This window comes from Solanum pennellii, chromosome 1 (assembly GCF_001406875.1).
Source record: "Solanum pennellii chromosome 1, SPENNV200".
Taxonomy (NCBI): domain Eukaryota; kingdom Viridiplantae; phylum Streptophyta; class Magnoliopsida; order Solanales; family Solanaceae; genus Solanum; species Solanum pennellii.
In genome coordinates this window covers 19607679-19620643 of record NC_028637.1, presented here as the reverse complement: position 1 = coordinate 19620643, position 12965 = coordinate 19607679, and the positions used below count along the sequence as shown (strand labels likewise).

The 12965-nt window shown below is 35.9% G+C and overlaps 3 protein-coding genes across 3 annotated transcripts; 1 reads left to right on the top strand and 2 right to left on the bottom strand.

Annotated features, from left to right (window-relative positions):
- The first annotated feature begins 1275 nt into the window (after window positions 1-1275).
- LOC107018356 lies at window positions 1276-2268 on the top strand. Its single transcript, XM_015218822.1, has 3 exons — window positions 1276-1437; window positions 1591-1965; window positions 2089-2268. The coding sequence occupies exons 1-3, from the start codon at window positions 1276-1278 to the stop codon at window positions 2266-2268; spliced, it is 717 nt and encodes a 238-aa protein (XP_015074308.1).
- Window positions 2269-4061: 1793 nt separating this feature from the next.
- Window positions 4062-7059, bottom strand: LOC107018346. Its single transcript, XM_027915282.1, has 5 exons — window positions 7011-7059; window positions 6817-6909; window positions 6611-6715; window positions 5961-6341; window positions 4062-4283 (listed from the first exon to the last, which is right to left on the bottom strand). The coding sequence occupies exons 2-5, from the start codon at window positions 6895-6897 to the stop codon at window positions 4266-4268; spliced, it is 585 nt and encodes a 194-aa protein (XP_027771083.1). The 5' UTR covers window positions 6898-6909; window positions 7011-7059; the 3' UTR covers window positions 4062-4265.
- A 2074-nt stretch (window positions 7060-9133) lies between these two features.
- LOC107018337 lies at window positions 9134-12633 on the bottom strand. Its single transcript, XM_015218802.1, has 4 exons — window positions 11664-12633; window positions 10389-11510; window positions 10255-10309; window positions 9134-10028 (listed from the first exon to the last, which is right to left on the bottom strand). Exons 1-4 carry the CDS (start codon window positions 12631-12633, stop codon window positions 9134-9136), a joined length of 3042 nt encoding a protein of 1013 aa, XP_015074288.1.
- Between the last annotated feature and the right edge of the window lie 332 nt (window positions 12634-12965).

The window sequence follows — 12965 nt, the reverse complement described above, 5'->3', positions numbered from 1 at the left end:
CTCTTGTCATACCAATTCTAAAACTGGTTAACACCTTTGTGGTAACTAGTAGCTTGATACAGATGCTCACAATGAGAGGCTTATTTGAAGGGTGATGTCCGAAGGCCCTTATGATGTCCTAGTCAAGCTCAGGGTGGTTTGCAAAAGTTGTGTGAGGAAACCATATTGGGACATTCATTTTATCGGGCTGCGAGTATTTCCTCTATCACTGACCGACAATGCAGTGGTTTGGTTTAATCAACTTCCATACAACTCAATCTATACATGGAACCAATTGATTTAAGCATGCTTAGCAATGTTTTTCCCAATGTCAAAGAAGTTGACCAAGAAGGATAAGCTAAGTAACTTCATGGCATTACTTGTATAATTCATGAGTAATTCTTGGGATCGGTTCACTGATTTCATCAAAAGGATTCCAAGTCACCGCACCGTTGATGAATCATTAAAAGAGTATTTCTACCTAAGACAGGATGACAACAGTAAGGCGGTGCTCGACACTATTCCTAGGGGTTCTTATGGAGATTGTACCTTTAAGAAAATTGCAGAAATAGACAAAATCTCCCATAACAACAAATCTTGGAGCACTAGGAAGTCGGATACTTAGAGAAATGAATTCATAGTCCAAGCTACAGGTAACAAATCAGCAGAGTATATACATAAGAAGATTGCACAAATGAGAACAAAGTTGGGGTTGGTATTGAAGCATGTAGGCGGGAGTGCTGAGAAGGTAAGTGTTGTGAACTATTTGGCTAGAAGTCCACCACCCCCTGATGAGTATTATTATGAGAAAGATGCATATGCGGTAAATGACCAGACTAGGGGGTTTCTGATCTAACGCCCAAGTTTCCAACATGGATAATTGGAGCCAAGTTCAATGAAATAATGCTCGGAACTATGGAAATTACCACTGAAAGGGTCAATATGTCTGAGATAGAAGCTACAATTGCGATAACAACTACAACACGACCAACTATTAAAATATAAACCATGGGTTGAGCCTTATGTTCCTTCATAAAATAGAGACTCTGAACCTAGGGAAACTTGAGGTAACACATCGCATATTGAGGATATGATGCAAAAGATGATGAGAAAGTTCGACGCAACTGATGAAAATGTTAAGGATATGCGGAATGACTTTTTTGGTATAGGTTAAAAAGTTGACTCCCATGTAGTACCTATAAAGTATCTTGAGCAACAATTAAACATTTATCCACCACTGTCAGCCACGCCAACCTGTCACTCTTCCGAGCAACACTATCAAAAATCTAAAAAATAATGGACATTGTGTGGAAGTCACAACTCGTGCCTAAGCAAACCATGGATCCTCCAATGCCATCAGAGGTAGAAATTGGTGGTACTAAAGATGTAGATGTGATTGATAATGAGAGAGAGTTCGATAATGTGACCGAGAAAGTGTTTTTTGTAACTGAGAAAGTGGTGCCCATACCTTGACCTCCACCTCTTTTCCCAAAAAAATTAGCAAAGAAGACCAAAAAAGGAAAATATCGCAGGTACATTGCTATGCTAAAACAACTTTCCATCAATATTCTGTTGATAGAATCTCTAGATCAAAATCATGGTTATGCAAAGTTTATGAAACACATAGTTACAAAGAAGAGATCTGTGAGTTTTGAAGATGACAAGAAGTTGCAACATCGTAGTGCTATTGCTATAGTTTCTCTTGTGAAGAAAAAGAATAATCATGGTTCTTTCACTATCCCTTGCACCATCGAATTATTGTATTTTGACAAGGCATTGTGCGATCTTGGTGCTAGCATTAACCTCATCCCATTGTCAATTTACAAGAAGTTGGGATTGGGTGACGACGATGTGCCTATAAAAGTGGAGTCATATATCTTTTTGGCCAATTTTGTTATTATACGCTGTGAGGATCACTTTGAGGTTCCAATTATCCTTGGGAGATCATTCCTTTCCACGGGGCATGCTTTGGTTGACATGGAGAAAGTACATATGAAGTTAAGACTTAACAATGAGGAACCAATGTTTGATTATTTTAGATCCACAAAGAATAGTGGTGATCTATAATAGGTATCCGCTATAACTTATAGAGTTTAAAGTGGTTGTGAGGTGAAAATCAAGGAGAGATTGGGCGTTGAGGCATTAGAAATAGTAATAATGAACTTTTTGAGTGATTTTATTGAAGAGTATGATGAATTAGCGACAACACTTGATAGGTGTGAATATCGGGCAAAGGCAAAGAAATTGGACTTGGATATGAAAAATCAGGAGATTCCATTAGCAATGTAGTCTCTTGAAGAGGCACCTAATTTGGAACTCAAGGATCTATCCCCAGATTTGAGATATACATTCTCGGGTAAGGATGAGACACTCTTATGCATTATTGCGACGGATCGTAATTGGCCACAAGTCGAGTGTTTGGTATTAATCCTAACGAGGTTCAAGCAAGTTATTTGGTGGACTTTTGCAGATATTATCGGGATTCCTCAAAGTATTTCCTCTCACAAAACTCAACTCATGTCGGGTCATAGGCCTAGTATTGAGCATCTGAGAAGATTAAATCCACTTATGCAAAAGGTATTGAAGAAAGAAATTACCAAATGGTTGAAAGCTAGATCATCTACCTTATTGCAAGCAGTAGTTGGGCATGCCCTGTTTAATGCGTGCCTAAGAAGAGTTGTATTAGTGTGGGCCCATATTAAAGAAACAACCTTGTTCCAATGCGATTGGTGACCATATGGAGAATTTGCATGGATTACCAGAAGTTAAATGCTCGGACGGAGAAAGACCACTTCACTATGGCCTTTATGGATCAGATGGTGGATAGACTTGAAATAAAATGATCGTATTGCTTCCTTGATGGGTATTTGTGCTACAATGAAATTTCTATTTTTCGGAAGACCAAGAAAAAACCACCTTCACTTGCCCTTATAAGACATTCGCCTTCAAAAATATGTCATTTAGGTTATTCAATGCTACATCAACATTCTAGTGTTGCATGATGTTGATTTCCTCCGACATGATTGAGGACACTATTGAGGTATTCATGGATGATTTCTCGATGGTTGGTAACTCTTTTGATAGATACTTGGACAATCTGGCGGAGGTATTGACAAGGTGTGAAGATTGTAATTTGGTGCTAAATTGGGAGAAGTGTAACTTTATGCTGAAAGTAGGCATAACGTTGGGACACTCGATCACTAAGAAGGTACAAAAGTAGATTAGTCAAAAGGGGAGGTAATAAAAAATCTTCCTCCACCTATCCTGATAAAAGGCTTGAGAAGTTTCCTAGGGCATGCACGTTTTTATAGGAGAATCACAAAAGTTTTTTTTTGAAATTGCACATCCATTGTGCAAGCTGCTTGAAAGGAGAGTAAATTTGACTTTGATGATGCTTGTTTCATAGCGTTTGAAGAGTTGAAAAAGAAGTTGGTTTGTGCCCCCATCCACTACACCATTTTTGGCCTACAGCAACACCACGTAAGTGTAGACTAAACTAGCAAAAAGTGTGGCCTTTGATAAAAGGCTACACTTTTGGACATTCAGCAACACTTTTTAGGGGCTGCCCAAAAGAAGCGTAACCTTTGACATTAGGCAACACTTTTTAAATGTTGTCATCTTTGGCAACACTTATAAAGCGTAGCCAAATAGGTATAAGGGCACGCTTTGAAGACGTGCATTAGCAACATCTATTTTTTGTTCGACTACACTTAAAAGCGTTGCCTTTTCAGATTTATTGGTCACACTTAAAAAGTGTTGCCTTTTATTGGTCATCTATTGCAACATTTATAAAGTGTAACTTTATATCTCATCTATTGCAACACTTATAAGGTGTTACTTTATATGTCAGCTATAGCAACACTTAAAAATTGTTACTTTATATCTCATCTATAGCAACACTTATAAAGTGTTGATTTTATATCTCATCTAGAGCAACACTTACAAAGTGTAACTTTATATCTACCTAAAGCAACACTTACAAAGTGTAACTTCAACATTTATAAGCCTACATGTAGCACAAATATATATAATATATTTACATACATACAAGTGACCTAAAACACAAAATGAACTAATTAATCATTAAATTGAAGCTAAATATTTCAAATAAACTTCGAGAAATATTTCATGTACAACCAAAACATAGAAAGTGATTGCTTAAAGATCTCTAATATCAACAAGTTCCAAAAACCCAAAAGTGTCATTCAAACGTATATGACAACAATACAAAAATTTCTTCATCTTTTGCCACAATGGATCGAGTTTACTTCTGGCCAAATTCAAATTCAATTACCTGCATTTTCCTGCACATTTAAAATAAAATTATAAGTTTGTGAATTAATTGTGGAAGTGCATAATCAGATAGAATTCTCTGTAAGACAACCAATCCAAATCTAAATACAATTTCAATGTAAAAATTACACATTATAAGGACTACAACATTTGTGCAGTCTACTGTTGTTGGCTCTCAAAAATTAAACTTCAAAAGTTTAATTTGCAGTCTTCTGTTGTAAACTTCAATGTAAAAATTACACACAAGTAGTTCAAACAAACCAGTGATGACCACTGGAAACAAGGTTCATAACATAGTTTAGAAGTGTCCACAAAAATCAATACATAACAACATGACATGATATTTTCAAAGAACTGCAGCATAGTGCAGCTGCTGAAGGAAGATGGGGAAGTCTGACTAAGTGTGGGGTTACGGAGTCCACGACGGTCCGTCCTGCAGGTTCGTCATGAAGATCAGAGAAGTAATCCCAATACCCATATTCCAAGAGTTTAAGTGTTTTGGAAGGAAGACCCTCGACGGACCGTCGTGTCTGTGACGATCCTTCATACTTGCCGTCGAGGGTATTGAAGAGAGCAGCAGAAGAAATTGCACAAGTGTGGGACGACGAAGTCCATGACGGTCCGTCGTGACCACGACGATCCGTTGAAAAACCTCGTTTTTGAGGTTAGACTCCGCATTGTTAGACGCTGGATTATTAGTTAGACTCTGTAATATTATTAGGTTATCTTGAGACTTTTATCATTGAGTGTTGGTGATTTTTGTTGTTTAATCAAGCGAACTTTCGGTTCATCATCAGACTGCATCTCTAGTGCATACAAAAGAGGCACAAACATCATCATACTGCATCTCTAGGGCAAGGTTCATCATCAGACAGTGAACAAAAAAGACAAAAACAAAAAATACAGACAAGAGAAATGTTTAGTAAGAAGAGAAGGAATGCTATAAAAAGACACAAACAAAATCTTGAACAAGGTAAAGATTTAACAGACAGTGAACCAAAAATAGAGGACCAGGCTGCAAGAAAATCCCCTGCAGATTTTCCTCTCCAATTTTCTCTGCCTTGTCTGTAGTTTAAACAAGTAACCATTAAGGATCTATCAAACATAATAAATCTACCCACAAGATCTTCTATTAATGGTCAAGCTCTAGATGGTTTCTCTACCCTACAAAGGTAAAGGTTTGCAAACCATTAAACTCTATACTAATAACAATAGTATTATAATTGTGTAGCATGTAGACATTTTAATCACAGGCTGCAGTACATTAATACTAACATCCACAACCACCTAGCTAACAGACACCAATATTAATAAAATAGCAATAGCTTCATAAAGGTTCAGACAGACCATTAAAAGACCAACTACAATATCCTTTACAATGAGCTGGATTCAGAAGCTAAAGGTAGAAAATAGTGTCATCATTTTTTAATTGAACACCATTGGCATCTGCCATAAAACATAATGTGTTAGCCACATACTCCTCAATTGCACAATACTAGAAGAACAGTTATTCAACTAACGATTCGAATGCTTAAACCAAAAACAAAAACATTCTTAACAGTTATAAATTGGTGGACTAAACTTAGACAAGTAAAAATAAGTTTTGAATTTCATTACCAAGAACACCAACTAAACTAGAAGAAAAACAATATTGACACTATTAACAGAGAATTTGAAATACAAAATACCTTTTGAAGAACCGAATCTTGAGCTGACCCCGAAGAATATGGAAGATTTGTGCCTCTTACAGCTTGTGCACTACTTGCATCAATAGGTGAAGCAAGGTTAGATCCAACACACTCTGGTATATCTTGAAAATTCAATCCAGGGTTGTTTTGCAGCAATTGAGTGAATAAATGTTGCATTTCTTCTCTCAATTCTTCCTTTAGAGAAGTGATTTCATCGGCATGCTTTTGTTTTAGATTGTTAATTTCCTCATCTTTCTTCAAAGAACTTGTTGTCACTGATCTACCATAGCACCTAACTCGACCAGGCTGCTCCTTTCCAAACACTGCCCTAAATGCATCATCAGCTGTTTCCACAGAATTTTGGCGATTTTGAAGTTCAGCCTATTGAATAAAATTGGCACCCATAGTGGATTGTAAGTACTATTTCATTTCCAATCCTATGATAGCGATCAAGCATTAAAACATTATGAAAACTTTTCGTAAAAAATAATTAAACAATGTCGACAAATAATTGATATCTCCTCGAACTTGCACAAGAAGAAGAAGAAGAAGAAGGCATACGTGATTAAAATTTAATGTAGTCAAACTCCCCACAATATAAATGTTAAGTCTGAATAAAGTTCACTAATAATCCTCTTTGAAAAACTTACTATTGCAACTTGGGTATCAGCCTGGATTTCCTTTCCCGTCTTGGTACGAGTTGCAATAAATATTTCAGGCTTTGATGGTTCTTCGTTGTTGTCTTTGGCTGCACGCTACAGATTATATCAAAAGAAATTTTAAAAAATCAGTAAGTTCTTATAAAGTACAAAAAAATGAAAATCAAATTTTGTATGAAATGTCAGCTAAGTATTACCAATGCCACGCGTACTCTAGCAAAATTAATAGGTCCCATTCGATGCCTCCACTTTTGTTTTTTCCTGTTTTGAGAATTCATCTCGCATATAGCCTATTGTTGAAAACAAAGAGATAATTGAATTGATATGTATAAAAAGAATAGATATGACACATAATTAGTTGATGAGTGGAAATGCACCATTTTAACCTTACTTGAACAGTTGGGTGTTTCCAATACTCGATCAACTGGCGGAATTGATTATGTGGAACGCCATTAGGACATTTTGCTAGCATATCCTCAAGGGTACTGTTTTTATCTAAAAACTTATTTGTAATTTTTTGCTTGTGTCGCCTCCAAGCATCACGAAGACCAGTCATCACCCACTTCTTTCCTTCTACTGGAAGTAGAAATTTGGAATATGCAAAATAAAATAAATTTAGTTTCAGTAAGTAAAAAAAATATGAATTCTCAAGAGTGGTTGTTTTTACATTGACGTATTCCCACATGCGCTTTTTAGTATCATTTGGCACCACATGCCAACTAGTGTACATCAAGCTGATGAATCTAGGATTCCTTGCAATTGTTCCTATAAAGTTGCTTAATTGTGACACTATCTTATTAGTTGGTCCCACCGCTTGTCCTTTATCAAATGTCACCTCCTTTCTTTCTTACAAATTTCTTGCATGAATATACTTACATGTTGTATGTCCTCGAACTTTTTTTGGCTTCGACATTTCTAGATTGATGTAACAGACATGAAATAAAATATTTCTTTTATAATGAGTTCTAAATCTTACAAGGTTTAAAACATACCTTTTGTACTACAATCAATGTCAATTTCCTCTTCTTGTTCCACACGATCATCCAATCCTTTGTTATGTTCATTAATAATAGGAGTATGCATAAATTCGACATCACTTGTTGTGTTGTTGTCACGTTTTGTTTCATCATCTTTGTGTATACCTTGATCTTTTAGAAACTGATCAAGAGTACTAGCTGGTATGACCGGCTTCCTCTTTACCTATTTTCAATTCGGTAGATCAAGAATATCATGTCGTGCCTCTCCATTACCTAGTGTTGTTCCAGTCGCATGTGCTGAAGCAGTAACATCTTATTGAATGACTTATGGAACCTAGAATTATTCATAGGAAGTTTAGTTCCATTATCTTGAATGGACTCTTCAAATTGAAATAACCTCTGTTTAGTTTGTCCTTTCCCTGCAATCATACGTGAGGTTCTAAGCTCTTCCCTTGAAGACGATTGAATGACTGATTTGTGCCCAAGAAATTTACTCTTTCCTTGTTGTGGAATGAAATCCTCAAAATTCTTTCTTTTATGTGATATTGGAGCCTGCTCTTTCTTAGCTTTATCATTGCGTTCATTTGCAAGTTGTTCTCTCTTAATCTTGAATTTTTTGGCCAATTCAGCACTTGATTGGTATTGCATATCAACATCCAGATTCTTCAATGGACTTTGAGCTTTGTTTGGATTCAAACCCTTTTTCTTTAGCATTGTTGATTGATTCATTGTTTTTGCTTTGTTTAAATCTCTTCAATTTGTTTCCCAATAGTAAGTAAACCTAAAAAATAATAAGATTGTTTAAGTGAAAGAAGTAGAAGCAATGTAATTTTGATATAAGGTTCACAGATGGATAGCTTATTATAGTAGATTGCAACATTTGAGTTTCTAAAATTTTCAGAATTTCTATAATTTCCAGAACTTGGAAGAACTACCTGAACAAACAGTAAAACAGGATGGATTCAAATTGGAAGAACTACATGAACAAACAGAAAAAATTGATAACATATGAAACAAGATATTTCAAACAACTGCAGACGCGACTGTATGCCATTATTATTGTTCCCTAGTTGAACAAGTTTGTTAGCTATTCGCGTCACATGCCCAATGTTTCCAATCCTGGGTGGGCTTCTTCCCTCAACAGAGGCCGTTGGCTGCATCCACATTTAAAAACTAGAGAGCTTCTTATTACTTAAATTAATAAAAGGTAAAGAGTTGTACCTCTCTCGGAGCAACAAACTCGGGACAACGACCAAACCAGAAGCAACATCAAACTACAGAGTTGAATGCCTCTAATGCCAACTGCCTGATAATAAAATGAAACCAGAAAGTATATAAATAACAAACAACCAAATCAAGCAAAAATCAGCTAGAAGTATAGGTTCCTCAATAAAATAATAATCAGATAAGAAGGCAACATATTACATTCCACAGATTAGATATATTAATTCATTTTAGCAAAAAAACTATTATATTACAAAAACAGTGAGTGAGCACTATATGATCATCACAACAATAATAAAACTTATGGTGTGTCTTATTCAGACTCTTCTTCAGATTCGACTTCATCATAAGACTCATCTTCATACTCATTTTCAGACTCGTCTTCAAACGCATCTGAAAACTTATCTTCATACTCATTTTCAGACTCATCTTTGAATTCATCTTCAAACTCCTCTTCATACTCGACTTCAAGTTTTTGATTGACAAATTCTTCCACAGGCACATCAATGATTGTTTCTGGTAAATCAGTCCTTGTTAAGAGTACTTTACCATTATCTTTTGGTATAGATGGACCCTTCGAATGTTCAGATGGCTCATTTTCATAACTTTGTGGGAGATTAGATTCAACTTCATCACCCATGTTAAAAAAGTCTCTTGGAACAGTCTTTACAACATAACGTTTATCTTGATCATATGGATCTTGCACATAGAAGCATTGGTGTACTTGAGATGCAAGCACAAAAGGCTCTTCCTCAGAGCATCTCTTGTTAAAATAGACATAAGTAAGGCCATAAAAATCTTTTTCAACCTCATACCAATCACACTTAAATAAAACAACCTTAAAATGGCTGTAATAGTTTAATTTAACAATATCAACTATTCTACCATAAAAAGTCAAATCTGCAGCAATCGGATTTTTATCCTTTGAGCTTGCAAAGCTTGTAGTTGAGGCAATTAGTGTAACACCACTATTTTGTGTTTTACGCCTTGCATCACGCTGCCTAACATGGAATCTATATCCATTTATGAGATACCCAGAATATCTTTTTGCAACAGAATTTGGTCCTCTAGACAATTGTTTTATCAAATCAGGCACATCCTCTTGCAAAGCACGAGTTTCAAACCATTGAGAGAAGTTTTGACAATGATTCTTAGCTTTACTCCATTTAGATCTTCGTGACTGATTATTAACCTCTTGCTCATGCTCTCTACAAAATATTTACTATATTTGTTAAAATAATAAATTAAATAAGATAAAAATTAATTATACAAAAGGAATGCTATATTCAAATTAAGGTACCTAATATATTCTTGAACATCGTCACAATTTCCCAATAAGTATGCATGTGCCTGACTTAGTGACTTGTCATCTAAAATGATTGTATCAGTTTTCTTTCATCCTAAAGGAACTCCTTTTTTAGAAAACAAACTCACAGGTTCTGCGTCACTTGGGTCACATTCATCATTGTTTCGCGCTCTCCTATTAAATCTGGTATGCACACCCCGATGCAGATATTTTGAGAATAAATTCATGCAATCTATTCCCACTCGTGTCTATGCTATGCAACCTTCCTGAAAACGCCTATTGCGAATGTATGATTTTAATGTACCCATTTCTCTTTCAGTGGAATACATCCATCGATTTTGCACTGGGCCGCCTAATCTCACTTCATTCACCAAATGAATAGGCAAATGAATCATGATATCAAAAAATGAAGGAGGAAACATTCGCTCCAACTGATTTACTGTTTCTATGATCTCTACTTCTAAGCAATCCAGTTCCTCAATTGTGATTACTTTTTGGCACAAACGATGGAAGAAGGAACTTAGATGAATCAAAGGAATAGCCACATGATCAGGAAGAATGCTTTTAATTGGTATTGGAAGAAAGTAATGTAACATGAAATGAGCTTCATGGGTTTTATAATTAGACACCTTTCTTTCATCCAAGTGCACACACCTAGATATATTGGAGGCACTACCATCAGGTAGCTTGGCTGTCTTTAAAACTCCACAAAAGATGGATTTCTCTCCATTTGTCATTGAGAAGCACGCCTTTGTAAACTTTGTTCTCTTACTATCTTCTGTATCTTGTGGATGAAGGTTCTTCCTGATTCCCATATCTTTCAAATCATACCGTGCTTTTGCATGATCCTTTGTTTTTCCTGAAATATCCAAAAGAGTTCCAAGTATGCTATCAACTATGTTCTTCTCTATGTGCATTACATCAAGGTTGTGACGTAACAAGTTGTGCTGCCAGTAAGGTAATTCAAAAAAAATTGACCTTTTTTTCCATGGGCCATCATTTGATCTCTTTTTCTTCTTCCCAAACACATTTTCAAAATCACGTAAGCTATTAAGAACATCAATTCCCTTTAAAGGAGCTGGAGGAGGCCTAAATTCAGTTTTTCCATTGAATGATCTTTTGTTTGATCTCCATGGATGATCCATCGGTAGAAAAACACGATGATCCATATAGCACATTTTCCGACTATGTTTAAGATAGCGAGAATTAGTGCCATAGTTACAACAAGGGCAAGCAAACTTTCCTTTTGTACTCCAACCAGATAACATAGCATATGCAGGAAAATCACTGATTGTCCACATAAGAGCTGCCCGCATTTGAAAAGTTTCATTTCTGGAAGCATCATATGTTTCAACCCCAGAATCCCATAATAATTTTAACTCGTCTATCAATGGTTGTAAGTAAATATCAATGTCATTTCCAGGTGATCGCGGTCCAGGTATAAGTAAAGAAAGTATGGAATATTCAGATTTCATGCACATCCAAGGCGGCAGATTATAAATCATCAACATAACTGGCCATGTGCTATGTGATATACTCATGGTTCGAAATGGATTGAATCCATCACTTGACAAGCCAAGTCTCACATTGCGACAATCTTGTGCGAAATCTGGATGCACCCTATCAAAGTCTTTCCATGCTAGACCATCAGCGGGATGCCTTAACTTTCCATCTTTAGAACGTTCCTCTTCATGCCACCTCAAAGAATCTGCCGTCTTTGAGCACATAAATAGCCTTTTGAGTCTAGGAATTAATGGAAAGTGTCTCAAAGTCTTTGCAGAAACTCGATGTTGTTTTTTTGAAGACTCAAGCTCACTATCAACTTTAGGAGCTTGAATATATCGTGAAGCTCCACAAGTATGACAAAATTCGTCATCCTTATGATCATTCCTGAACAACATGCAATCATTTGGACATGCATCAATTTTATCATAATCCAGACCAAGATTCTTAACCATAGACTTGGTTTTATTGTAAGACTGAGGAATGTTCAACTCGGGCATCGCCTCTTTTAATAACTCTAGAAGAGAAGTGAATGATTCATTGCTCCATCCATGTAAACACTTCAACAAATATAAGCGAAGTGTGAATGATAATTTAGAGAAACCTATACAACCAGAATATAATTCTTGGTTTGCCTCTTCAAGTAAGCTATAGAATTTCTTGGCATCTTCATTTGGACCATCATAAACTCCTCCAGCCTGTGCAACATCTCTAAATTGATCATTCAACAACCCATCAATATCATCACACGAGTAATCCATATCATCATCAACATTCAACTTGATATCCCATTCCCCGTGATTGATCCATCTAGTATAGCCTTTAACGAATCCATGGCATATTAGATGATCATACACTACATTCCTTCGGTTCCAAAGAATATTACAACATTTCGCACATGGACACTGAATTTTCTCTCCATGAGGATCTCCGTAAGAGTAATCAAAATCTAGAAATGATTCAATGCCATCAATATACTCTTTGCTATACCTTGCTAAATTCATCCAATCCTTGGATGGGATATGTGAACTCCTAGAAGAATATATCAATATTTAGTCTTTCAGCAATAATCATTAACCAATTAACAAATAAGTTTTAAAAGTCACGAGTCATCTATCAGAATCATGTGTTATGAGATGATAAAAGTTTCTTACCTAGTCATGAGGCTTTCGCTATGTCAAATCAAACCATTAATCCTCCACAAATGTTTTTCAATGTTGATGATACTATAAATGAAAAATAAGTACAATTAATAGGATATACATAAATCTGTCCATAGATAAATGTGGAGATTTTGAGCGATGAAATGCAGAAGAGACTACCTACGGAGCTTGTG